Consider the following 24,830-nt stretch of genomic DNA (forward strand, 5'->3'; position numbering starts at 1 on the left):
TACCTTCCCTCCTGAACCACTGCATAAAGCCCTGCCACTTCAGACTCTGACACAACGGATTCCTCAGAAGCTAAGCCTGATGTTAAGAGAGGTTTTCTGTCTGTCTCTTGATCTATGTCTTAGTTAGGTTTTATTGCTTCAAAGAGACACCATGACCACGGCAACTCTTATAAAGGAAAGCATTTAATTGGAGCTGGCTTACCATTTCAGAGGTTCGGTCCATTATCATCATGGCAGGGGGTATGGTGGCATGCAGGCAGACATCATGCTGGAGGAGGAGCTGAGAGTTCTACAGGCAGCAGGAAGAGAGTGACACCAGGCCTGGCTTGAGCATTTGAAACCCCAAAGCCCACCACCAGTGATACACTTTCTCCAACAGGGCCATACCTACTCCAACAAGGCCACTCCCATTAATGCCACTCCCTAAGCATTCAAATATATGAGCCTATAATGGCCAATCTTATTCAGTCCACCACAATCTGCATCCATGGTTAACTTCATATTCAAAATCATAATCTGAAGAGAATAGTCTAAAATTTCTGCCTACAAACGATAGCAATGAACACTGTGGTATTCCATCACAATATGAATAAAATGCTTTCAAAGCACAACAGACTTGCCTCTCTGCTAACACTATCGATGGAAGATGGGGAAATGGCAATTAAAATATTCTAAGGGGAAATGGAAAATGAAGTAGACTATGTGGTCTTAACAGTATTTCTTCCTCCCAAGCTGGGAGACAAGTCACTTCACAGATCTTACCTCTGCACAATTCAGGATGAATCATTGTCTGTTAAATTAGGTTTTTGGTTGTTTTTTTGTTTTTGTTTGTTTGTTTTTTGACAATTACTGACATGTTCTGATTATTCTCATCCAACCTGCTTTTATCTCCCTCTATCTTCTGTCAGCCCTGAAGCCCCCTAAAAATTCCATTCCCACTTTCATGACCTTCTGTGCTCTGACCCACTGAGTTTTCTTTTCTTACATGTGTATGCAGTAGTATATTTATGCATACATGTCTGGTGTGCATGCAGAGGCTAGAGCAGGACATCACATGGCTTTCTCCACAGCTTTGCCACTTACTGCCTTGAAAGGTCTTTCAAATGAACCAAAAGCTAGATGTTTTGCTTAGGCTGCCTGGCCACTGCCCTATTGGGATTCACCTGTCTCCCACTCTGGAATTACAGGCACATGCAGCCATGTCTGTATTTCTACATGGGTGCTGGGGCTTTGAACTAAGGACCTCATACTCACAGAGCAAGTGCTCTTAACCACTGAGATATTCCACCGAAGCCCTGACTGAGTTTACCCAGGCCTGTCCATGGGATCATGAGTTGGGGAGTATCCATTTGGAGTCCGTTGGGCTCGCCAACAGCTATGTAACTCAAGATGATGACTCTGCTCATTTTATAAATATTCCACAAGTGTTTGTGTTCCTGCCAAGAAGAGATTTCCCTTTGTTTTCTCTTTCTGAAGAATACATTCAATGAGGATGATATATATATATACACTACCATCAGAGAATTAAGTAGACGATATTTTGTTGTTCTCTACTTTGTCCTACCAATGGTATCAGTACACGAGAATAGTGAACCCTATCCAGTAAATTCATACATTATCATCAATGTAAGATGGACTTTTTTTTTTCCTATCACATTGAACACAGCTGTCTATTACAAGACCAATGCCTTGAGACATTTAAATTTAACACAGCCAGAACATTAATCAGTTGCAAGCACATTTTATTTTGCTTAATAAAATGCAACTGTAATTTGGCACCCACATAAAAAGTCAAATTCATTCACTGCTAGGAAACGCAGCTCAATTTAGTTACCCTATGAGGAGACATTACCAAAAGAAATACATTGCATAGAAAAATCAAGCAAGCAGAATACAGAAGAATGTTTTTAATCACCATCTCATTTTTTGTACTTCTCATTTAAAATCTTATTAATACAATTTATAAGCAGTAATGCACCATCTAAGGTGGTCCTGTCTTTGAGGTTGAAATGGACAGTGGAAACTGAAAGCCCACTTTCTATTTAGGCAGTTCTCCTTGAAGTCTGCCTGAGGAGACAGGGCTGGGTTTTCCTAGCTGCTCCTTCATTCTGCCTCCTATAACATGCTGTTTCCACCTAAGTTTGCGGAGCCACTAACACAAGCTCATCCTGACATGGGAAGGGAAGAACTCACCACCCCCATGAACAGGGACCTCTAGGGAAAGAAAAAGGAGCCTAATGGAGGGGGAGAGATGGGAAGGAAAGTAAAGGTACAAACAAGCGTGAGTGAGCATGATCACAGCTTATCACAGTGAAATTCAATAATCGGTATATTTTATACGATTATTTTTGAAAGAGGTTTTTTAAAAGAGGAAAGGAATGAGAAAAGAAAGATAAAGAAAAAAACCTCACCTATAAACTCTGGTTTGAAACAAAATATACAGTTCAGCCAGGGATGTAGTTCAGTGGTACAATGGCGGCCTAGCTATTCTGACACTCCGGGTTGATTCTTCAGCACTTCAGGAAAAGGGAGAAACACGAGTGAGTAACAGTTCCAAAATGCCTGAGTAAGTCAAATTTTAAAATCTCATTGGAAAGCCCCGAGAACAGAATAGGAGAAAGGACATCAGAGCTTGTACACAAGTTCTTTGGAATATTACATTCAGACAGCAATAAAGGGAAACAAACAGCCGGGCGGTGGTGGCGCACGCCTTTAATCCCAGCACTCGGGAGGCAGAGCCAGGCGGATCTCTGTGAGTTCGAGGCCAGCCTGGACTACCAAGTGAGTCCCAGGAAAGGCGCAAAGCTACACAGAGAAACCCTGTCTCAAAAAAAAAAAAAACCAAAAAAAAGGGAAACAAACAAATATGGAGGGCAGTGACAGGATCCCTGGAATACTAATAGGATCAAATGTCTCTCCATGGCAAACCAACCCAAAGGAGAGCTGCTTGTTGAGGATGGAAAACCTACTCAATGAAAGGGTGACCGAGGGCTGGAGGTACAGGTTTGCAGTAGAGTGATTCTCTAGAATGAGCAAGACTATGGATACAGAAGGAAAAAAAACCACCTGGCACATTGAAATCATAGCTGACAGTCTCTGAAACCTTGGCAACTACATGCATAACTTTGTGTAAGTCAGGGTTCTCCAGGTAGAGTCAATGGAAAAATGTATGCACACACACACATACACACGCACACCGCACACCGCACACGCACACGCACACATGCAAGTACATGGGGTGGGTGGAATTCATTGAATGTCTTACCCAGTTGGGGGCTGGGTTGTCCAAAAATGACTTTGTGCATGCTGGAGAGTGGGATAATTCAGTATCAACTAAACGGACAAGCTGAAAGCCTCAACTCAAGGAGGACAAATGTTGCAGCCCCAATCCAGGCCTGGGAGCTCCCTGGAGCATAGCTGCTGTGCATCTTCATTGGACAGCTGGAGGCTCTGGAATCTGGTGGCCATGGGCGATGGTGACAGTGCTACATGCACTAGCTCAGGAAGGATGGAGCTAGGCTGCCCTGGCAGGCTTTCTCTTATTTTTCTTTAATTCTGCCTGGGCTCCCAGACTACTGTATGGAGTATCCACATGCAGGATTACTCTCCTGTGAATCAGTCTTCTCTGAAAATGATGCTGTAACAGGCACACCAGAAGTGAGCTTCCCTAATCTTACTCTAGGTATCTGTCAATCCAGCCAAGTTGACAACCCAGATTAACCAAGACACATGGCCTTCTAGTTAGAGGAGACATGTACAAGCTCAAGTAAGTATCCTGGGTGGCCATCAACACATGACAGCATGAAGAAAATGCTATAATATATACAGTATATATTATATAATATATACATTACATGGCACATTCACATGGGGGACAAGAAAACGAAAGCCTGTTCTCCACAGGCAAATGAATGTAACAGGGCATTACTTAACAGTAAGAGAAATACGCCAAGTGTCACATGTTCTCTTTTACTTCATACATGAAAACTGGGAAAAAAAATCAAACCCATGGACCAGAGAGTAGGACTATTATAGACTGTGAAAAGGTCTGTGAGATGCAGCATCTGAGAGTGTGGGAGAAGGTAGAAACATGGTGAGGCTGTGTATCATCTGTGCACATATGTACATGGAAGGAAATGGCACCATGAGTGTCATTCATTTGTAACACTAATGTTACCAACCATAAAATTAAAGATGGGCAAGGATGATGGCTCAGTGGGTAAAGTATTTGCCATGCACATGAGGATCCGAGTTCAGACCACGAGCACCCATGGAAAATGCAAGCACAGTAATACTCTTAAACCCCAGAACCAGCAGGTCTGGGGTGGAAGACAGAGACTGGTGGATCCATCTCCAAAGCTCCTGGCCACTCAGCCTGACCAAATCAGTGAGTTCCATGTTCACCGAGAGGCTGTGTCTAAAAAGATAAAGTAAATCCGCAGCCCAACTAAGCTGACCAGGTAGATCCCTTTCCTCATGGGGGCCTAGTGTGCAATGGTTGCTAACAGCACACTCTTTTGGAGTGAATTCACCCTGTTGCTTATATAGGCTACCCTAAGGGACCTGGGAGACAATTTTCTGATGGCTTTTCAAGTCTCTGATCTCAATGTTGTCCTCAGTCTAGGCTCCAGACAGGTATTTGTGGTGCCTCAAGTTACCACGGCCAGGGTTCTCATTGTCCAGGCCATCGTGTCCCCTTGAATCACGCTTCAGAATAAGGAACATCTGATGGAGGCCCTATGTTGAAAGTTGAAAGCCAACTTAAAGCTCTCTGACTGCCAGAAGGCAAGTGGTTGTTATTAAGCCCCTTCCTCCCACTTTCTTGCTCTGATCATCCTCACTGAGTTTCTTTTTTTTTTTTTCCATCTGTCTTTCTCCAGACCCACATCTCAAAGAGGTGGGTCTTTGCTAAGTTGAATGTAGATTGATCTAAAGACATGGACACTGAGAAGCGACTCATCCCTGATGGCTGTGGGGTTAAATACACCACCAATCATGGTCCCCTGGGCATTGGCGGGCCCTGCACTCCTGAGGTGGTCTACTGTGGTGCTCTCCTCTACCCTACTAAATCATGTTCAGTAATAAATTTCACATCCTGTCTGAAAAAAAAAGGCTGACAGAAGATACCAAGTGTGTCATCCTCTCTCTCTCTCTCTCTCTCTCTCTCTCTCTCTCTCTCTCTCTCTTTCTCTACACACACACACACACACACACACACACACACACACACACACACGTAATGTTTTTGTAAATCCATCAGGCTCATCTTCAAAAGACAATTAAAACTGAAACCATCAGGAAAATTTGAAACGAAACAGTGGTAGGCAGGGCCACATGAAAAGGGACAGCACAGGGGAAAGTGATCATCATTCCTCTCTTCCCTGTCAGAAGGGTTTTGTTTTCCATCATAGATTCATTTCTGTAATCTACACAAAGAATAAGTTTAGCTCACAAACTCCAAGTAAAAGGTGAAGCAATTTCAAATGTGTTGAACAGGGCTGAACAGATGACTCAGCAGTTGTGAGCACCTGCTGTTGTTCCAGAAGACTCGAATTCAACTAGACACTACCCACCTTGGGTAGCTCACAACCACCTGTAACTCAAGCCCCAGGGGAACTGAGGCCCTCTCCTGGCCTTCATGGGTGCCGACACTCGCTTGAATATGCTCACAAAGTCTCAACAAGTACACACCCATGAAAATATGTATCAAATGGACTGAACACAGATTCTAAGGATTCATAAAGAAAACAGAGCACAGGACAAGGGTAAAAGAATAACTCAAGGGTTAGACAAACACACACAAGCAAGCAGAACTTCTTGATGAAAATTAAACTCTAAAGAGAACACTAGAAAATGTTCCTGGAAACACCCATCTAAAATTCTGAAACTGTAAATGCTTATGCAGATATTCATCGATGATAAAATGTTTGTGACCAAAGATAAGGGCAGGTGTCTTCCAACCAGTGTTGAATACAGCCTAGAAACGAGTCTTTGGGAAATGCCACAGCCCCACTGCAAGCTCACACCCAACACGTTAAGATCTGGCTCTGCTGCTGCGGGAATGCTGTCAACAGTTTAGCACATCTGGGCAGGAAAACATGAGTTGTGCTCAGTTAAGTCTGAGTGAACATGTTGGGTTGGTTTTCCTGTAAAGGCCCATTTGCAATGGAATTGGCTCTGTGACCTCCTGAATAAATGAAAGCATGCACAGAAAAAATGGATCCCACCGTTATTTATTTCTTCCTGAAATAAGAAAGGTAACATTCACTTTGGGCAAGTGACAGAGAACCAAAGAAGCCAATCGTAAAATCAAATGACATTTTCTTGCAAAATGTAACTGCCACTGCTGGGGAGAATGTATCTCCCTTGCTGTCAGGGGCTGGAGGATCCACACTTAACTGTTGCTACTCACAGAACTGTTAGGGGTTCACTTAATGGTTAACAGAGTCTCAGTCATATTTCTAACAAGCGAAGTAAAGAGAAAGGAGCTGCACTGACTGCTACTAACGTCCTCTTAGCAGGGCTAATGCTCCCTGTGCGTCCTCTACGTGAGCTTCAGATGGTTTCTTCAGAGTGGTCAAGGACCAGGGATTGAAGGTATGTTTCAACAACAGACACATCTTGCTCTTGCTGTTTGAAAATGGAGAATTAGGGAATTGTTATTCCATCTCTGCCCGTAGGAAGCCATCTCGAGGCTCACGGCATTACAGACACACGACTTACAGTTTCCATGATAACTCTGTCCTGCGCCTTGGAGATTTCTTTCTTCACTTCACTTTCTTCACCACCAATAAAAGCTTTGCGATGTTCACTCAAGTCCTTGGCTTTCTGAAACAAACAAACAAGCAAACAAACAAACAAAACTCTGCTTGAGCACAAAGCCCTGGCTTGGCTTGACACCTCACCTCATTTAATTTTAAAAGAACCGACTCTGCATATCCAAAGGATGCTTGTTATGAATTCAAAGAACGAACAGTGGCTACTTCACACACATCTAAATAGCCACTCCACAGAAAGCTCCAGTGCCACATTTTAAGGTGGTGCCGTTGTGTGGGACAACAGCAGCTAAGGCACTTATCTCGGAAAATGGGTGGAGGATCAGTTAAAAGGTCCCACGGAGCAGACATGGAAAACGAGGCACAGGCCCACGTTGGAGACCCCCAAGGTTTCCCAGAGGAAGGAGCCATTCACTATGTCCACGGAATGTGATTTTTCAGAGGAAGACACAGTGTACGATCCCATGACCCTTCAATCTAAGAAACGCTCAAGCGGGGACTCAAACCCCTCTGATCTCTCAAAGAACACTGCAGTGGTGGACACAGAGGAGAAAGAACTGTGTCACCCTCTGTCCAGAAATTGCAAAATGCCTGTTCAGTCTCTGCCCTATTCCCAGGGCCCAGAGCAGCTTGGGAACAGATGGCATGCACACTAGCTGAAAACAGGTATGGAAAGGGAGCTTGCTGGGCTCGCAGCTGAAAAGGACACAACTGGTGACTTCAAGCAGTGAAAATGTACGATTTCCTTAGAGAAGACAAGGCACAGGGAGCTTCCTGGGCAAAGAGCAGAAGCAAAGCATGGACACGGAATAGGAGCCACTTGAGGGGAAGCTGGTGCACTGGGAGGAGGGAAGACAAGATGGACAGAGGGAAGCAGGCAGCCAGTGAAGCTGTCAAGAGGCTGGGGAGGGAGAGGGAGCGTGTTGTGCAGAGGACACAGGAAGCAGAGAGAATTAAGAAGGAAGGTCACTGGGAAATCTGGAAGAGGGAAAGGCCATGTTTCAGGACAATAGTCCCTCAGAGCCAGAGCCAAGGACTAGGAAAGGAGGGAAGCCTGAGTGGAGAAGCAGAGGGAGATCAAGAGAGTGAGGGAGGCAGAAGAGCACAGGGCAGAAGGGCAGGGACCACCTGGGAAGCCAGAGAGGCCCAGTCACAAGGCTCCCTCTGTGGTGCTGCTCACATTGAGCACTCACAGTTAGAATCAAGCCTTTCTGGTCAGTTCTTCCAACCAGTTCCCAAGCAGTATTCAGCTGCATTAGTGCTGCATGTTCCCTTTCCTTAAGCTCTTCCTAAAGGACTGGATGCATGTAGATGGGCCCCAAGGTCTTGAAAATTCAGTTTTACTTTTCTGTGTGCATGGGTGTGTGCCGGAGGGTGTCCATGTATGTGTGCTTGAGTGTGGAGACCAGAGGCCATAAAAAACACTCAAAGTGATTTCCTTCACATGTACATGTTTGCACGCACACATGTGTGCTCCCGTGTGCCTGCACCTTCCTGAACCGCTCACCACATGACTTTTTGAAGCAGGGTCTCTCACTAAACACAGGGTTTTCCAATTTGGCTGTACTGGTGGTCCCACAAGCCCCAGGGGTCCTTGTGTCTCTCTCTCTCTACCCTCACCACTCTGGGGTTATAGGCACCTGTTGCTGTGCCTGGAGGACACATGGCTGCTGGGGATATTCACTAGGGTACTAACTGGGGTACTCATGCTTGCTCAGCAAAGACAGGCCTAGCTTCTCGATAGCATCTTGAAAACATTTAATTTACTGTGGCACTCTGAGCACTTTAGTTAAGGCATCTGAATCAGATATGAGGAGAGATTATTTCATAGTGTATTTAAATGAGAGCATCCAAAAGAATTCCCATTGAAGGGCTGCTTCAACTCCTGGATATATAGAGGTCACTTAGGAACTAGAGCTTCAGCAAGGGTATGACTGCCAGCTCGCAGCTCTCAGTTCAAAGAGGGTTAATCCTCTGCCAGCTTTGTCATTCCCCACATCTCTTGGGGAGCTCTTGAAATACAGGGCCGGGGCCGGCCACCAATACCCAAGAACAATGCTGATGTCGGAAGACTACAAAACACTCAACATGAAAGAAAATAAAATCTACCCTTGCCCATTGCTTGTTTTACCGACCTGTCCAATCCAAACGAGTCAAAGAAAACCAGAAGGATCCCCAGACTTGCCAATTTCCATCGAAATGTCACGAGAGGTCAGTAATAGCTCATCACTGCGATGCAGTATGCTCCTTTCTAAGCAAATTTCCAGCCACCAGCTCCCGTGCTAGAACACTGTCCCCAACACTGTCATCAGTTTCCCAGGTTAAACAAACCTTAGCATTTCTCCTCTGTGCGGGGAAAATAATCCAAAGAGAATGTGATCCCGGTTTTCAAAACTAATTACTTCTCCCACAAACTGAGAAAGGGCCAACCTGTCTTCTGCTTTTACAGACACCTGGTGTGACATAAATGGGTGTGTTCTGTTAACAAGTGCAATCCACCAGACCTTCAAAAATGTGCCACATAAATCTTTAGCGTTTTCAATCCTGGTTTCATGATCCTCTATAGCTTTCTGTAAAATCTTCATCTGCTGCTGAGCTATAAGCTGAAATAGAGGAAATCAATGACAAAATGTCAGTAACACTGAACATCCAACCCTGCTGCTTACAGGAACTGCTTCCCGTGATGTTTTGTGTTCTGACATTCATCAACAAGTTTGAAGACATGCCCTTCACTGCCAAAAGCAACATAACACGGTCTGACCAGTCACAGAGTGAGATAGTCTGTCAAGCCTGTGCAAAAATTCTATGAAATAATTATTCATTTTGAAATTAACGCAAGACCCACCTAATCTGTGGATTCTCACCTCACCAAAATTAAGTACAAAGCATTCCTTTGTTTTCACAAAGTATTTATTTTAATACAACGAGGACACAGAATAGCTTCCAAGGAAACCCTTCTTTTTTTAAAAAAAAACAACAACAAAGTTTTGACCTAAGCCTTCCTCATCAATCAGTCATTCCCCAGCTTGTAACATTCCATCAACTACATTATCAACCAAACAAGAAGGGCAGGGCAGACGAATAGCAAACATGCATCAGCTCCCACGGTCAAACGTTCCATAGCAACATGTCACAAAATGAAACCACTCAATACACAAAGTCTAGAAAGGTAGGGATTCTTCACAGGTCGGCTTTTACTCCTAGGAAACTGAGGCAGGGAGGTTAATTATTTTCCTGAGCTTTCACAATGAGCAAGTGTCAGGACTATGGTTGCATCCCAAGCAATGGGGTCCAGAGAACATGCTCCTCACCACCAGACTGGAATCTTTCTCCATCTCCCTCAGATTCCAGGTTCTGCTTCCCCACCTTTGGAAGTCAGCGCCTTTGGGAGTACAGCTCTGTCTTCCATCAGGATGAAAGATTCCTCAAAGACCGCACTACTCGGTGTCCATACTGACTGTTCTCACTCTGCCTCCCTGATCACTGTGTCAGAAGGCTACCTGGGACCCCCCAGCCCCACCCCATCCCGCACTACTTGGCATCTGCACTGTGTGGATCACAAAGGCTCCCCTCCCTCTGAGCATACAAGCCCATACCTTCTCCTGCACTCTCCAGGCAGTGCCTGCTCAGCCTCCCCCAGCCCCCCATGCTGGCTCCTAACCCATGACCACATCACCCCTCCACAGAAAAAGAAGCAAGCCAGAGAGGATGGCCAGTCTCTCCAGGCCACATTCACCACCCTCCTTGTCTCCGTATGCTCATGTCCCGTCCTGTCCCTTTCCCTCTTGACTTGATGCACTGAAGCCCTGACACTTTGGAAACGGACACAGCGGATCTATTCCAAGCTAAGAGAGAGACACTCACAGTAAGGTGTTCTTCTTGCTCCCTTGCTCTCTCCACCTCGTCCAGCCACTTGTGATACAGAGACTCAAACATCTGGGAGTGCATAGAGTGAAGCTCCTGCCTGTAAAACACAGTAACAATTACTGAGCATTGTCACACTGCGTGTGGGTAAGGCAATGGCACACACACTCATCATTTTGAAACAAGAGCTAGGAGTAAAAGAGAAAGGGGACATGAATGAAACTGGCTCTTGAGAGGCAGCAATGTGACTCTCGTCCCAGAAGAATGTTGTCCTAATTTGCTGCCAGTGACGCGCCATTTCACGTGTCTTCCCTCTCGAACACCTAGGATGCTCTGATGCATACATTTCCCAAGATTGCATTTCTGGCTTAAAATTAGACTCATCTTCCCTTTCCCTTATGGAGTAACCTAGAGATTCTGAGAGCCCAAGTCTGTGTTGTGAAGGCAACATACCCTTCATCCTCTGGGACTTAGGTGTGGGAGCCTGTTCTTGGGTTCCTCGTGGCTTTACCCAGCAGGTCCGCATAGAGGATGATTAGACCATGGGCCTGAGTGCAGGTGTCTGGGATGGTCTGCACTTGGCTGTGCTGGGGGAGGAGGTCTTTTGCTCCACCCCTTGGCGTCTCTATAAAAACCCTGGGGCAGAGCCAGTCAGTCGGGCCCGTTGGAATAGGTTCCAGGCCCTCTCGAGGCTATCCTTTATTTTCTATCTGTTTATCTCCACGATATTCTCCGCAATAAATCCTTCTATCTAATATTTCCTGCTGCTCGCACTCAAGAAAACTCTGGAGAACTGTGGGGGTGGTTGGGTAAACGCCCCACAGAATGGCGCCATGACCAGGGACTAAAGAAAAAAGAAAAAAAAGGGACTAAAGAAAAAAAGGGGGGACTAAAAAAAAGGGAGCACTAAAGACAAATGAACAGGGACTAAAGACAAAGTAATAGGGACTAAAGATAAAGGAAAATAATAGTTTTATTACAGAGTTTTTGGCGAAAGTGCTGAGTTCAGCCCTGCCAGTGGATAAGGCATGCCGGTGTTATGGAAAATATATATTTTATATATATATTGAGAGGCAGGGTTTTTATCCTCGAGAGAAAAGGAAAGCGGACTGGAAGGATGTCCGATGCTGCAGCGAAATTCTTTTCTGTCAAAATTTTCTATCTTCTATCCCTTTCTCAATTTCTATCTGTGAAAAATAAGTATAAGGTATAGCGTAGTAATATAGTTTAGGAAAAACTTAGAAGTGTAAGATTGTGTAGGAAAAAATAAGTAAGGCAACTAGACAGAAAAACTCTACAATTTTCTAACTTTGGGGGCTATAAACGCAAACTGGGGGAAAAAATCTTTCTTTGGGCTTTATGGGTAGTAAAAAAAAGCTCTTCTCTGAGCTTTTGGGGAAGAAAAAGTTTCCTATGGAAGCTTTTGTCCTGGGGACAGCTGAAATGCTAAGTCCAAGCAGCAGGAGAAAGTGTTTTCTCCCTGAGGTAAAAATGGGGGTATAAAAAGCCAAAAAATTTAAAGTTGGGAAGTTTTGGGGAAAGTTGGTCTCTCTCTTGGGGGAAAAAAAAATCTTCCTCTTAACTAAAAGCTTTTCTTGGAAAATTTTTGGGGAAAAAAAATCTCTCTAAAAAGCCTTCCTCTTTCTCAACAGCTCTTAAACTTGAAAACTAAAGCCTTTAACTTTCTCAGAAGGACAAAAATTAATTAGAATCACCTGAAGATTAATATGGGGACCACCTGTGATTAGCTCAAAGGGAAAACAACAAACCTCTAAAGACAGCAAAACCTAAGTTCTTTCAAGCTTTAAAAATCCTCCCTGCAATGCAGGAGGCAGGGACAAGTTCCTAAAAACCTCTGTCTCTTCAAGCTAGTAAAAGACAGTGGGTCAGAGTCCCCTGAGGGAAACGCTTGGGAGAGTGTGGGTAAAGAGCTACAGAGAGCCCAAAAGGGCAGGAAACTTTACCTGAGAAAAGAAAAAAAGCCAAGCTTTTCAGTTACAGCCGAGCTGAGGCATCAAGGGTTTTGTTTCTGAGTGAGCGTCTTTGAAAAGGTGCTCCTAATTGTCCTAACGCAAAGATCCCCTGAAGCATTGTATCCTCGCTTCTGAGCAAAAACCCGGAGGCGACTGGCCAGCGTCTCTGAGTTGGGGTGCATTTCAGGGATACTAGGGTTCCTGCAGTTGTAAACTTCCTGGAGCACAGAGCTGAGGCAGGAAGGTGCAGGACCCAGGGGAAGATTGCTAATGAACAAACAAAGCTAAAGCCGGTGGGAACGGCACAGTTGTCTGCTTTCCTACAAGTCCTGGGTTGATAGGTCCACAGCTGCAAAAAGAAATCGGAGAAAAGCTTTCCTATCAGAGAAAGGACCTTTCTGGGAAAACAGTAAAGTTGAACTGTGTCTGAAGCAGTTGTGCTGCTGAGTCAGAACGCTGTCTGGGGAAAGAGCCCAGCCAGGGCAGAACAGAACTATCCAGGAGTAAAGCCTTCTTTTCTGTCAGAGAAAGCACCTCTTTGAGAAAAGCTTTGTTTCAACTGACTCCCGTGAGATGAGGGGGAGTGTAGCCCTGAGGGGTGATTGCCTCTGGCATAAGCTCTGTCCTTGAGCACCCAGACAAGCAAACACAACCCACTGGGGGACTGGGCCAGGTGAAGGCCTGATGAAGCAAAACACCTGTCCTAATGGGAGTTTAGAAATGGCAAAAACCTCTTTGTTAGATTTTCAGTCTGTACGCAAACCACACAGACCCCGAAAACAGAAACGGACAAAAAACCCTACCTTCAGTAGCAGGGAAAGCCGCCACTGTAGTGTCGGAAACTGTTTCTGGGGTAGAGGGGATAAACTGAGACCAAACTGGGAACTGTCTGGGAGAAAGACTCTGAAGAAACAGAAGGGACAGATGCCTCCCCAGAAAATGCATGACCTGGAAAAGCTGCTAGAATTTGAGGCAGATTTGGGGGGAGAAAAAAAAAAGCCCCTACCTCCAAAAGCAGCTAGCAGAGGTACAGAGCTGCAGACAGATACCTGAAGCTCTGCATCTGGGGTGGGGGAAAGAACAAGCAAAATGAGAATAAAAATCAGTGGGAGAAAATCTCTCTGAAAGAGCTATGGAAAAGCTGTTGTACATGATCTTGTTTTTCACTGACTGGCTAAGACAAACACAAGCCCCGAGGAAAGTTGCTATCAGAGATGCCAGCCTCAATGCCGGCTAACGAGGCAGGTGCAGTTCTGATTTGGGGGCCCGTGTCAAAGGAACGAGAGACACCTGTTGAAGCCAGCTGAGAGACCAGAAACCTCCCAATGTCCCATAATTGAACATGTAAAATGCTTGTTCAAATCTCCCATTGCAAAAGCAAAAAACTTTGTTCAAACCTCCCGGGCAAGAATTTGTAAGCAAGTCTGGTAAAAGAGAACCAGTTGACTCTCAGACCCAAAAAGAACTATGGGAAATGACTGATGGGAAATGATATAAGAAAAATGATATAAAGGACTGATATAAGGGACTGATATTATTATGGACTGATATAAGGGAAATGCATTCTGGGAAAGGTAGTTTTTCCTCTAAAGATGGCGACATTGCCCTGAAACACTTTTGTCAGCTCGAAAATACCTTCATGGTAAACTTAAAATACAGCTTTTAAAAGAATAAGGAGGAAAATTGTCTAAGAGTTTAAGTGTCCGTTCCAATGAAAAAGTTGAAAGGATACGGAACTAGGTGCTTCATGGTTTGGGGTTCCTTTGGTAAAATGCCTTATTTACCCTAATAGCTGTGCAAAGTTTTTACGGTAGTTGGATGACAAAAAGCTACCTATAAGAGCAAACAAGCCACTTTAAAATCCTTAAGAAAGCAAGAGAAAGCAGTTTATACACTGAACGTTGTCTTACATATGAAGTAAACTTATGTGAAATTAAAAATTCTTTACGTCTTGAACAAACTGCCTGTAATGAGTGATTCCTTTGCAAATCTAATTAAGGGGATAAGAAACAGGCATTCAAAAAAAGAAATGACTGCTTTATAGCCTGGAAACAAACTTCAGAAAAATCTGTCTTAAAAAAAGAGTTGCTTCACCTGAAAGTTCCTTGTAAGAAATCAATGTTAAATATCACAGCTGCTAATAACATCAGGAGTTAAGCTAATGAAGTGAAAATACTAAATCCTGAAAATGCTTTTTCTCAGAGTAAGCTAATGAAGGATATGTTTCATGAAAGAACATCTGTGTTCTTGACTCCTTTGAATAGTAACAGTTTTGGTTAAAATACTGGAACTAACAACAACCAAGTCAAAATGTTTCAACAATTCCAAGATGCTATTCCACAAAAGCAAGCTGCCATGCTTTGTGGGCCATATTAGAGCTCACGCCAATCTTCCTGGTCCTTTAGCTGAAGGTAATGAGAAATAGAAAGATCCCGGCTCGGGATTATGGAGGGGTCCCGATCCTGTGTTAATATGGGGTCGAGGACATGTTTGTGTTTTTTCACAAGAGGAGAATGAAGCTCGGTGGTTACTGGAGCGTCTGGTAAGGAGCGTGGAACTAAGGAAGGGTCAGCTCTAATGATGTTCCTATAAAGGAACCAGAATGAAAGTGGCTCGATTAGTATTTCTGAGGTTTTGTCATTGGTTAATGCAAACAGTGAGGAAATAGAACAGTTCGGAGCTGTGCCGCTTGTGGCTTTACTAGCTCCTTTAGAAAAATACTTTATGTCACCTAATAGCTGTGCAGTGTTTGGCAAAGAGCTAAATACGGTAATTTCACCCTCAGCGTGAAGTGAAGTTTTTCGGTAGAACAAACCAAAAGTACTGCTGTAATAGAAACGTTTGTCTGAATTGAAGCACTTAGGGGAACTATTATGAATTTGGGTGAAGGGACAGCCTCTAGTTAAAAACTGTTTACCGCTGACAGTGCATCTCTGCCAGTTCGGAAAGGCTGAGAGAACTCGGCAACTTTGGAGTGTGGCTTCATTCTGGGAAAGTTACAGTCCCCTAGCAACAACTATCACAATTCTATAACAACACCACTCACTAAATCCCAGTGTTGTATAGCAAAGCTGACTATAAACTCTAAACTTTAGAAATGATGTACGTACTTCCTGTCTAGTTAAGAATCTTTCTAATAGAGATAGTGATAGTAATTAAGAGTAAGAAGTAGAAAAAGATGAAAATAAGATATGTAGGTTTGCAGAAAAATTCTCTTGTTAGATCTGTGTTAAGAAATCTTTAGGTGTTTGCTAAGTTAAATATATGCTAATGGTAGCCCTATATAAGTTTGTAAAATAGATCTATAGAGTTCCTTTAAGAATATAAGCTTGTAAGAAGTATCTAAGGTAGTCTTAAGACATGTAGTAATAAGCTTGTAAGAAGTAAAGATGTTAGTTGTAAATGTAAGTTTAAATAAGAAATAAGATAAGAAGTATATAAGAAGTAATAAGAAATATATTTGCTAAAGTAGTTCTATAGTTCCCTTAAAGAGTATAAATAAGTAGATGTTAATGCTATATGTGAATCTGTAAAAAAGTGTAAATGTTAAGTGTGAATCTATTCCTAATGTATATGGTGAAAGAACCCGAGACACAGAAGGTTAGTGTCCCAGCAGACTGCAAAGTAGGCAGTCTGAATGGTTTCAAAAGCTCCAGAAGCCGCTAAGGAGCTAAGAATGACGGACGCGAGAACCAGCACAAGGCATCTGCAGCTGAGATCCGTGGAAAATCGACGCAACACAGAAAAACCTGAGCTAACATCAAAAACGGTGCGGTTTAGAATACTACTGTACCTAAAAAAGAGTAAGTTCAGAAACGCTTGTTTGAACAAAAATTGTTAACTGCAAAAAAGTTTTGGTTGAAAAAACGGTCTCTTCATATTTTGAAGTGAAAGCCTAATACCAGAATTTATTTGTTTGAACTTTTTGAACTTAAAATGAGATAAAACTACAAAAAGATTTTGGTTATGGATTTCTTCCTATTTGGAAGGCTCGTACCAGAATTTATCATTTGAATTTTGGGACTAAAGAAATGAAATGAACAGTAGGGATTTCACTGCAATGGGACAATTTTGAGTTTACTTATAGTAATGACCTAGGAACTGTTTGCTGGAATTGGGTTAAAAATGGAACTGTTTAAATGAAGAAATTTATTTCTACCTAGAATCAAGATGCAGTTTTGTGTATGCATATATGCTTTATTAATTGGTGATTCATGGATTGTTTTGTGGAACTGTTTATGTAAAAATGAAATTACTTACAGAACTGGTTTTGTGTTACAAATGGAACTGTTTAAATGGAAAAGTTTGGGTTTTCTAACTAGGCTTGAGATTTTGCTTAAATTATAAAGAAAAGGGGGAGAGTTAATATTCCTTAGTCTAATTTCAAAAGTTGTTTGAGTGGGTTAATGTCATGTTTTTGTTAGTAAGAAATGCAAATGGGGTATACTAAGAGACTACTTTTAAAGTGTAAAGAGTTTTATTCTTTTGGATGTTTTGCTAAGTTTTCAAAGTATTAATGGTTAGATTGAGAAGATTGCTTTTCAATATGGGTTTGTAGAAATTGTATACGTTGGGGTTCCTCTAACTAGGTTTGAGATTTTGTTTAAAACATTATAAAGAAAAGGAGGAGTTATGAGATTATGTTTATAAAAACCTATTGATATTAATACACGCTGGTTTTGTGGAGTTAAGGAAATATTTAAGGTTGATGTGAATACATCGAAGTTTTTCCTACGTTCTGCTAGCAAGAAAATTCAAATGATTGAGTTAAAGTTGTAAGACGGAAATTGTTAACTATATATAGCACCATATATGCTAATTCAAATGGTTCTGTTAAGAGTTTGCTTTGAGATGTAAGATTGAGAAAATTGTGACTATGTATAGCAATATTTATGTTAACCTGTTAATGGTAATGATGAAGCTAAGGGATTCTTTAAGTTTGTAGTCGCCTTAAGAGTTTTTGGCTTAGAAAGGGCTTGAGGCAGCTAAGACTGCTGTAGTCACCTTGGACCTAATTCAAAAGAGAAACGCCATCTTTATCATCCTCTACTCCCATACTGGGAGGTGTAACAGCTATGGAGGTTGCTGTAAGCCATTATTAGTTATTTTTTATATATTAAGAAAGGGGGACCTGTGGGAGCCCGTTCTCGGGTTCCTCGTGGCTTTACCCAGCAGGTCCGCATAGAGGATGATTAGACCATGGGCCTGAGTGCAGGTGTCTGGGATGGTCTGCACTTGGCTGTGCTGGGGGAGGAGGTCTTTTGCTCCACCCCTTGGCGTCTCTATAAAAACCCTGGGGCAGAGACAGTCGGGGCCCCGTTGGAATAGGTTCCAGGCCCTCTCGAGGCTATCCTTTATTTTCTATCTGTTTATCTCCGCGATATTCTCCGCAATAAATCCTTCTATCTAATATTTCCTGCTGCTCGCACTCAAGAAAACTCTGGGGAACTGTGGGGGTGGTTGGGTAAACGCCCCACACTTAGATACACAAAGAGGGTACAGAACCTCCGCCCCCGACATGGGCACAACGATCTACCAAAAAGAGTGCCGATGGTACCTCCTAATAGGTATAGTTTTGTAGACCATAGAAGACTAGCCTTCCTTACAGGAAGTTATCTCTATTGTTATCTGATGGGGGGAAACTGGTCTCTTGCCAGTCTTGAAGCTAATACATCTCAGCTGCGTAAAAGTGTGTGTGTGTGTGTGTGGGGGGGTCCCGCCAGCTATGAATAGGACTAGCTCATAGAGAAAAATGCAGTGCTATGTAGGTCCCATTAGCGATTCTACTCTGTGCAGGATCACAATGGCAGGCAGGAGTGACTTTGGAAGGAAGAGTAAAAGCTGTACAGGTCTCGTTGACAGAGGGTCACAACTTTACCTTGACTTCTGTTGGGTTTTGAAAACACTCTGGAGGTTTTCATTCAGGCTGCTGAAAGAGGCATTTATATCCTTTTCAAACTGCTTCCTCTTTGCCAGAAGGTACCGAGTAACGTCATCTAGTCGAGAAAGGAAATGGTATCACTTTAAATCAAATACCCAGAGGAAGAGGCGCACTTTCATCCCTGACACATCACCTACACGGTAATAGGGGTATCTACAGATCTGGTGTCCATTTTGCTCTTTGTTGTATTTTTATTTTTCTAATTTTAGACCGGGTCTTGTGTAGCCCAGGCTGGTCTCAAACTTGAGAGGTAAGTGAGGATGACTTCCAGTTCCTGATTCTCCTGCCTCCACTTCCTAAGTGCTAGGAATACAGGTGTGGGGGCATCGAGCTTTGACGAGTGACCGCCACTGACAAACCATTTTCTGGACACCTCAAAAACCCAAGCAGTTCATCTGTACCAGAAAGAGCGATGCTGTCAGACATCCTTGCTTGTATGAATTGACTCTATACACTGGCTAAGAACTGACGGTGTCTCTCCAGTAATGCTGTTTTAGGGCCACCTACACAAGTGAATAAAAGCTGTCTCAGCCTGAGGGGCGTGTGGTACACTGACTTGGTTACCGTGGATGACAGAAAACAAGCTAGTGTGGCATGCATGACGTTTGCATGCTATCACACTTTTCTTCCCTGTCCACAGTGTGGCTGCCTTCAGCATTCCCTGACAGGCTCATAAACGTGTACGGCCTAAAGGCTGTTTTCCATGCCCTCCTTTGGCAGGGGTTCCTGGAGGAGAGCAACTTCGGAAAGCCAGAAAAAAATGACTTAATTCAGAAGGTGAAAAACAGCTGTTGAAATGCGACATGCCACTCGTGCAGTAAAGATAAAAAGCAGAGACTTATCTGCTTGCCCATCATCCCTAGTAACACTCTTCAGCAATGCAGGAAGCAGGAAACTCACCCCACGGGCCTCAGTGACAGCTACAACACCCCCCTGCTCAGAGAGGCTAGTTAAAAGTTAAACTAAAGGTGCCCCCTGAAGGATAAATGACAATTTACTGTCTCCCCCACCCCACCCCACCCCACCCCACCCCACCCCCAAAAATCCTCTGGGCAACAGAAGTGTAACAGAGTCCTGTTGGCGGGTGACCACGTTCTCACCACTATTAAGTTGTAGGGTCAGAAAGAGGGCTCTGGGGCTAGCGACATCTGCTCAAACACACCTTTGAAATCCGGTATCCACTTCTGAACAGGTTCCCTATGGAAAATGCACACAAGAATCCTTAATTGAGGACAAACATCCCAAGTTTGCTTCGAAGGAAAGGTGAGGCACTCGGTTTTGGAGAGACTAGCGTTTATGTGAGGCAAAGTTGGATTTTCCTGTTTGGGGCCATTACTTTTACTCCTTTATTTGCGTTTTCACAGTGAACCAATGAGTTCACTGCAGAACACATACGGGCACATTGGTAACGCTTACTTACTGGAGCATGGGTGACTCAAAGTCAGCTGTATCCCCAGGACCCCAACCTCTGGCTGGGTGTTGGATGACACATGAAAACTGCATCCCTGGCGTTCGCTCCCTGCCCAATTGCAGGCAGCTCCACGGAAGTGTCTCCTTTCCTCAAGCAGTGACTTCGTGTTATGTTTTGGCAGTGTAGGGGATTTTATACTAAAGGTTTACTGGAATCCATTCACGGTACAGCTGCAAGGCGCTTCATAAAGGTGTACTCACCCATCTGCCGTGCACTCCAGCCATATTCACTCTCATCCTTCCTCAGTACCCTCCTGCTAGTCCTCCTCTATCACCCAGCCAGTGTCTCTTCAACTTTCATGCCATGTGACCATATTCAACCTCCAGAGTCGGCCTCTACTCCTCAAACCTTCCCCTCTATTGGGCATTGCCTGCCTCTTCCCAGCCTCTCTTCTGAATTCGGATTATATTATTTTGTGGACCTATTTATAATTTAGGGTCATCAAATGAGAGAAAACAGGTGACTGTGGTCTCTTTGGTGCTGGCTTATTTCACTTAACACCAAACTCTCCGTTTGGATCCATTTTCCAGCAAAGGGCAGAAATTTCTTTGTATGCCTGCATAAAACCACACTGAAACTACCTCCTGGGACAGGCCAAAGTTCCTTTAAGACATCACCTGGCCTCTTGCACGTCTGGTCCTGAGGAACAGCTGCCCATCTCACTGGTATCAACTGCTGGATTGTTTGCTGCATTGAGAAGAAAGGAAAAAAAAAAAACTTTGCGAATGAAGTGTGCTGTTCTCATCATCCTACATGGGAAACAGCTTCATTCTAGGGTTGATTGAGCCCATGGCCAACAACAGTTTTAAAGTAGTCTTCCAGGAACTCATGCCCCCCACCCACACACACACACACACACACACACACACACACACAGACACACACACACACACACACACACACACACACACACACACACACGTGAAATTCAGCTCGGCCGGAGTCTGGGGACAGCAGGTACATGTATTTGTATAAGCTTTTCAAGGAAATTCACTGTGACCCATGGGCTTTGTCAGAGGCACGTTGGCCAGGACAATGGCTCTCCTCTGTGAGCCTTGTACCTCTGCCACAGGGTGAGAACGTCAGGTGGGGACAGAAACCCAGAACATGCTTGAGAATGAGCTCTCAGCACCCGAATCTCCCATCTCCACCCCACCCACGCGATCCCATGCAATGACCTGGTTAGTATCAGGCCACCCCTGTGCTCCACCTGCCAAGGAGTAGTATAATGTCCCCTCCGTTAGGCTCAGCCCTATATGCCCCTTATCAGTTGTTACCGGGGGTGATTGCATCTGGGTTCTGGAAGTCATCTGATGGGAGATTCTGATCAACCCTTGGGCGCTTGGCACGTCTCTCCATGTCTTTCTGTTCCTTGGTTGACATGGCTGGGGCCTTGCTGGGCTGGGCAGGACTCCTGAAATGCTAGTGTGCACAGACAGTAAAGACACCAAGAAGCAATTTCATGACGGCAATGGAAACAGGTACCGGGACTCCACAGGCTGTGGCCTTGTGTCCTGGCACTTGCTGTGCTGGAGCAAAGAGGAGGCAGGAGGATGACACCGATATCCCACCACATCCAATCACTTTCTGTTCCATTTTTCTGGCTGAATGCAGAGCTCTCCACAAACCTGTAGCCCTCAATCTCAGCCCTTTCTGCTGATTTCTTGTCACCCACCAAGACAATCCTATTCCGAGACCCACCCCTCAGAAACCTCTTTCTCTTTTTTAAGGAAAGTAACACCTAGCTACTGCCTGCCTCCACAAGCAAGCATGCTTACTGATTGGCTGGAACAGCACCTATACGTGAGAAAGGCCCAGCAAGTGGGCCCAGCTGGTATACATATATGAGGGGTGTGTGTGTGTGTGTGTGTGTGTGTGTGTGTGTGTGTGTGTGTATGCGTATGCGCACGCAAGTGCATGCGTGCACGGGGGTGGGGTGGGGTGTGTGGGGTGGGGAGGGGGGTGCCTGACATGTGTGGTAGGCGATACAGGCTAGGGTTGAGCACCCAGCAGGTGAATATGCATCTTTCTGTCCCTGCGTGAGGCCCCTCAGCAAGTTTACATACTTGAGGCTGGCCCAGCAAGGCACACTTGCCTGTGGTGGGCCAAGTATCCATCCTTGGTTGAGGCTGCCCTGGCACAGATGAATGGATGGCCTGGGAGTATCATGCAAACTCAAGAGGTGGGGCTAGGAGGTGCTCTTGCAACAGATGGGTCCAACAGTCACACATGCCTGGCTCGGGCCCAGCAGTTGCCATGCATGAAAGGGCCCAGCGGACATCGAAAATGGTGACGCACGTCCAGCGTTGACCAAAGAGTACACAAGGGGCAATGGGGACCCTCCATGTTCTCGCCCATCCCTCACTCTGTTTCCCACATACCTTCTAGTACCTGCAGAGCCCGGGATTCTGTCTAGTCCCTTGCAGAAGGGAGGTTTGCAGAAATCACCTCAACCAGGCCCCCGACACCCTGTGATTCTGTGCCACCACCAAGCACTGTGTGGGCCTAGGATGACTCTGATTTTGGAACCAGCAGAACCTCAGAACAGGGATCCACTCAGATTAGGTGGCCATGCTTCTTCCCCTCAGAGGCTTGTCCCACCTCAGCAGGGCCCCTTTCCCTGAATGGAACGATTTCTGATTAGGGGGAGAGCATGCAGGCATGTGTGAGCCTGCTCCAAGGTGCTAAAGGATGAGACCCATCCAGTAATGGAGCATGTGTGGTAACCTGTGCTCGCAGTTGTACTTGACTGAGCTGGGAACTGCAGTAACAGGGGCTGGAAGGGACTGGACTTCCCTCAGCAGAACACATGCTGTCCTGCCCACTCCTCCAGGGCCCTGCGATCCTGACAAATCTTTCTCAGATTCGCGCTCCCCCTCCTCCCCCTGCTTGCAGTCTGATGCAGAAGTGAGGCTCCAGACATCATCTCAAGGGTTACCCTGGGTCACAATAACTAGTCACTCACCGAAGTGAACCTGCTCCACCACCGTCCCCTGAGACCCTCCTTCTACTCGAGGGTGGTCACACCCAGTTAGTCCTCACTTCCTGAACTTAAGAATCCCTGCTTCCGGAAGAGCAGGAAAAGCATGTAGGCACGGGCCTAGCCAACCCTGTTCCATGGTGAGGTCCACCCAGAAATCATGCCTAGGGACTCAGGGCTTGCAGTTGCATGTGCCTGAAATGGGACCTGCACTATCAAGGGTGGGAAAGGCCCAGAGCACCCCTTCTTTCCAGCATGCCTGCCTGTCTAGCTCTCTCCCCTGGACCAATCTGGAAAATACCCAAGGAGTACAAAAAGTGCCTCCTGGAAGGTCCCTACTCCCTCCCCCAGCAGGCAAAACTCCCTAGGGCCCTGGGGCCCCAACAAAGCTTTCTCAGACTGCTCAATCCGGCCTCCTCCAGTTACATTTGGAAGTGAGGCTCTGGGTGTCATGGGCTATCCTGGGTCCCAATTCCTCCTCACAGACCTAGGTGGACAGGATTCACGATGATCCCCGGAGACCCTCCTTACCCACGAAGGTGGGTCACACTTAGCTAGGCTTCCCAGAAAGTAAGCATCTCTGCATCTGGAAAAGCAAGCATGGCAATCGCATATGTGTGACTGGGTGAGGGCCAGGTTGGGTGTGGGGGTGTGGGGGTGTGGGGGTGTGGGGGTGTGGGGATTGAGATTGCGCCTGCATGTACTGAAACTTTCGAGAACCTGAAACTGTGTGAACCAGAAACTCCCGACTAAGGCCTAGAAAGGCCCGGAACACCCAGAACCCTCTTTTAAATGGTCCCACCTGTAGAAATATGGGCCCGGGAGAATGTCTGGAGTACGCAGAGACGGTCCCTAGACACATGCTGTCCTGACCACTCCTCTCACAGTCCCTGTGGCCCTGACAAACCTTTCCCAGACTGTCCTCCCGGGCCTCTTCCAATTCGATGGAGAATTTAGGCTCCTGAAGTCGCCTCATGGGTGACTATGGTAGGTTCCAATACCTAGTCACTCAGCTAGGAGAATACGCCTCACTGCAATCCCCCCAAGCCACTCTTACCCTCGAAGGGCAGTCACAGCTAGTGAGACCTCACTTCCGGAAGTATTTCACCTCAGTGGAAAACGTTTGCGCATGTGTGAAACAGGCCGCCCCCATCCTGAGGCCCAACTGGCACTCACGCATGCGTGCCTTGGGTCTTGGGGTTGCGCATGCGTATCCGTATCCTAGGAACCACTGCACTAAGGCTTGCGAGGCCCTGAACACCCACACCCCTCTTTCAAATAGTCCCACCTATGGGCATGTGGACCGAGAGAACATCAGAAGTACCCAAAGACCTCAGAAAGGGCCATGTGGAAGGTCCCTAGTCTTTCCCTAAGCACATGTGCTGCCTGGTCCACTCCCCTCAGTCCTTGCAACTCTCACAAAGCGTTCCTAGACTTTCCTCCTGTGGCCTAGGCCACTCGGTGTGGAATTTGGGAGCCAGACATCACCTCAGGGAATATCCTGGGTCCTAATACCTGGTCACTCACCTAGAGGAGCAGGCCTCAGCACTGCAACCCGAAACCCTGCTTCCCCTCCAGGATGGTCAGAGCTGCTTAGTCCTCACTTGCAGAAAATAGTCGGCCTCCGTGGAAAAGCATGGGCGCATGTGTGTGCGCATGCGCCTGCCCAGTCCTTTTCCTTGGTTAGGCCCACCCACAATCGTGCTCGGGTGGACGGGAAATTACGCTTTAAGGCCTGAGAGAACCTGAAACACCCATACTCCTGTTTTAATTAGGCCCAACAGTGGACATGTGGACCCGGATGAACGTCTCATGTGCCCAAAGA

General features: G+C 45.4%; 1 protein-coding gene and 1 non-coding gene across 4 annotated transcripts; one reads left to right on the top strand and one right to left on the bottom strand.

Moving 5' to 3' along the window:
- Window positions 1-217: 217 nt before the first annotated feature.
- On the bottom strand, window positions 218-24,819 carry LOC131902120 (X-linked lymphocyte-regulated protein 5C-like). Of its 3 annotated transcripts, XM_059253154.1 has the most exons (10): window positions 24,063-24,175; window positions 21,303-21,447; window positions 20,643-20,712; window positions 19,717-19,751; window positions 18,492-18,609; window positions 10,641-10,740; window positions 9,281-9,379; window positions 6,724-6,828; window positions 2,412-2,516; window positions 218-289 (listed from the first exon to the last, which is right to left on the bottom strand). In XM_059253154.1, exons 2-9 carry the CDS (start codon window positions 21,406-21,408, stop codon window positions 2,511-2,513), a joined length of 639 nt encoding a protein of 212 aa, XP_059109137.1. In that variant the 5' UTR covers window positions 21,409-21,447; window positions 24,063-24,175; the 3' UTR covers window positions 218-289; window positions 2,412-2,510. The 3 variants fall into 3 exon arrangements, with proteins under 3 accessions (XP_059109137.1, XP_059109136.1, XP_059109135.1); XM_059253153.1 differs by lacking the exons at window positions 218-289; window positions 2,412-2,516; window positions 24,063-24,175 and adding exons at window positions 6,217-6,630; window positions 24,533-24,819; XM_059253152.1 differs by lacking the exons at window positions 218-289; window positions 2,412-2,516 and adding an exon at window positions 6,217-6,630.
- LOC131902122 (small nucleolar RNA SNORA70) lies at window positions 4,437-4,576 on the top strand. The gene has a single exon (XR_009377018.1). It is a non-coding gene; the product is annotated as a small nucleolar RNA SNORA70 (small nucleolar RNA).
- Window positions 24,820-24,830: the final 11 nt, after the last annotated feature.

The sequence above is a fragment of the Peromyscus eremicus genome, unplaced genomic scaffold (genome assembly GCF_949786415.1).
Source record: "Peromyscus eremicus unplaced genomic scaffold, PerEre_H2_v1 PerEre#2#unplaced_2525, whole genome shotgun sequence".
NCBI classification, from domain to species: Eukaryota; Metazoa; Chordata; class Mammalia; order Rodentia; family Cricetidae; genus Peromyscus; species Peromyscus eremicus.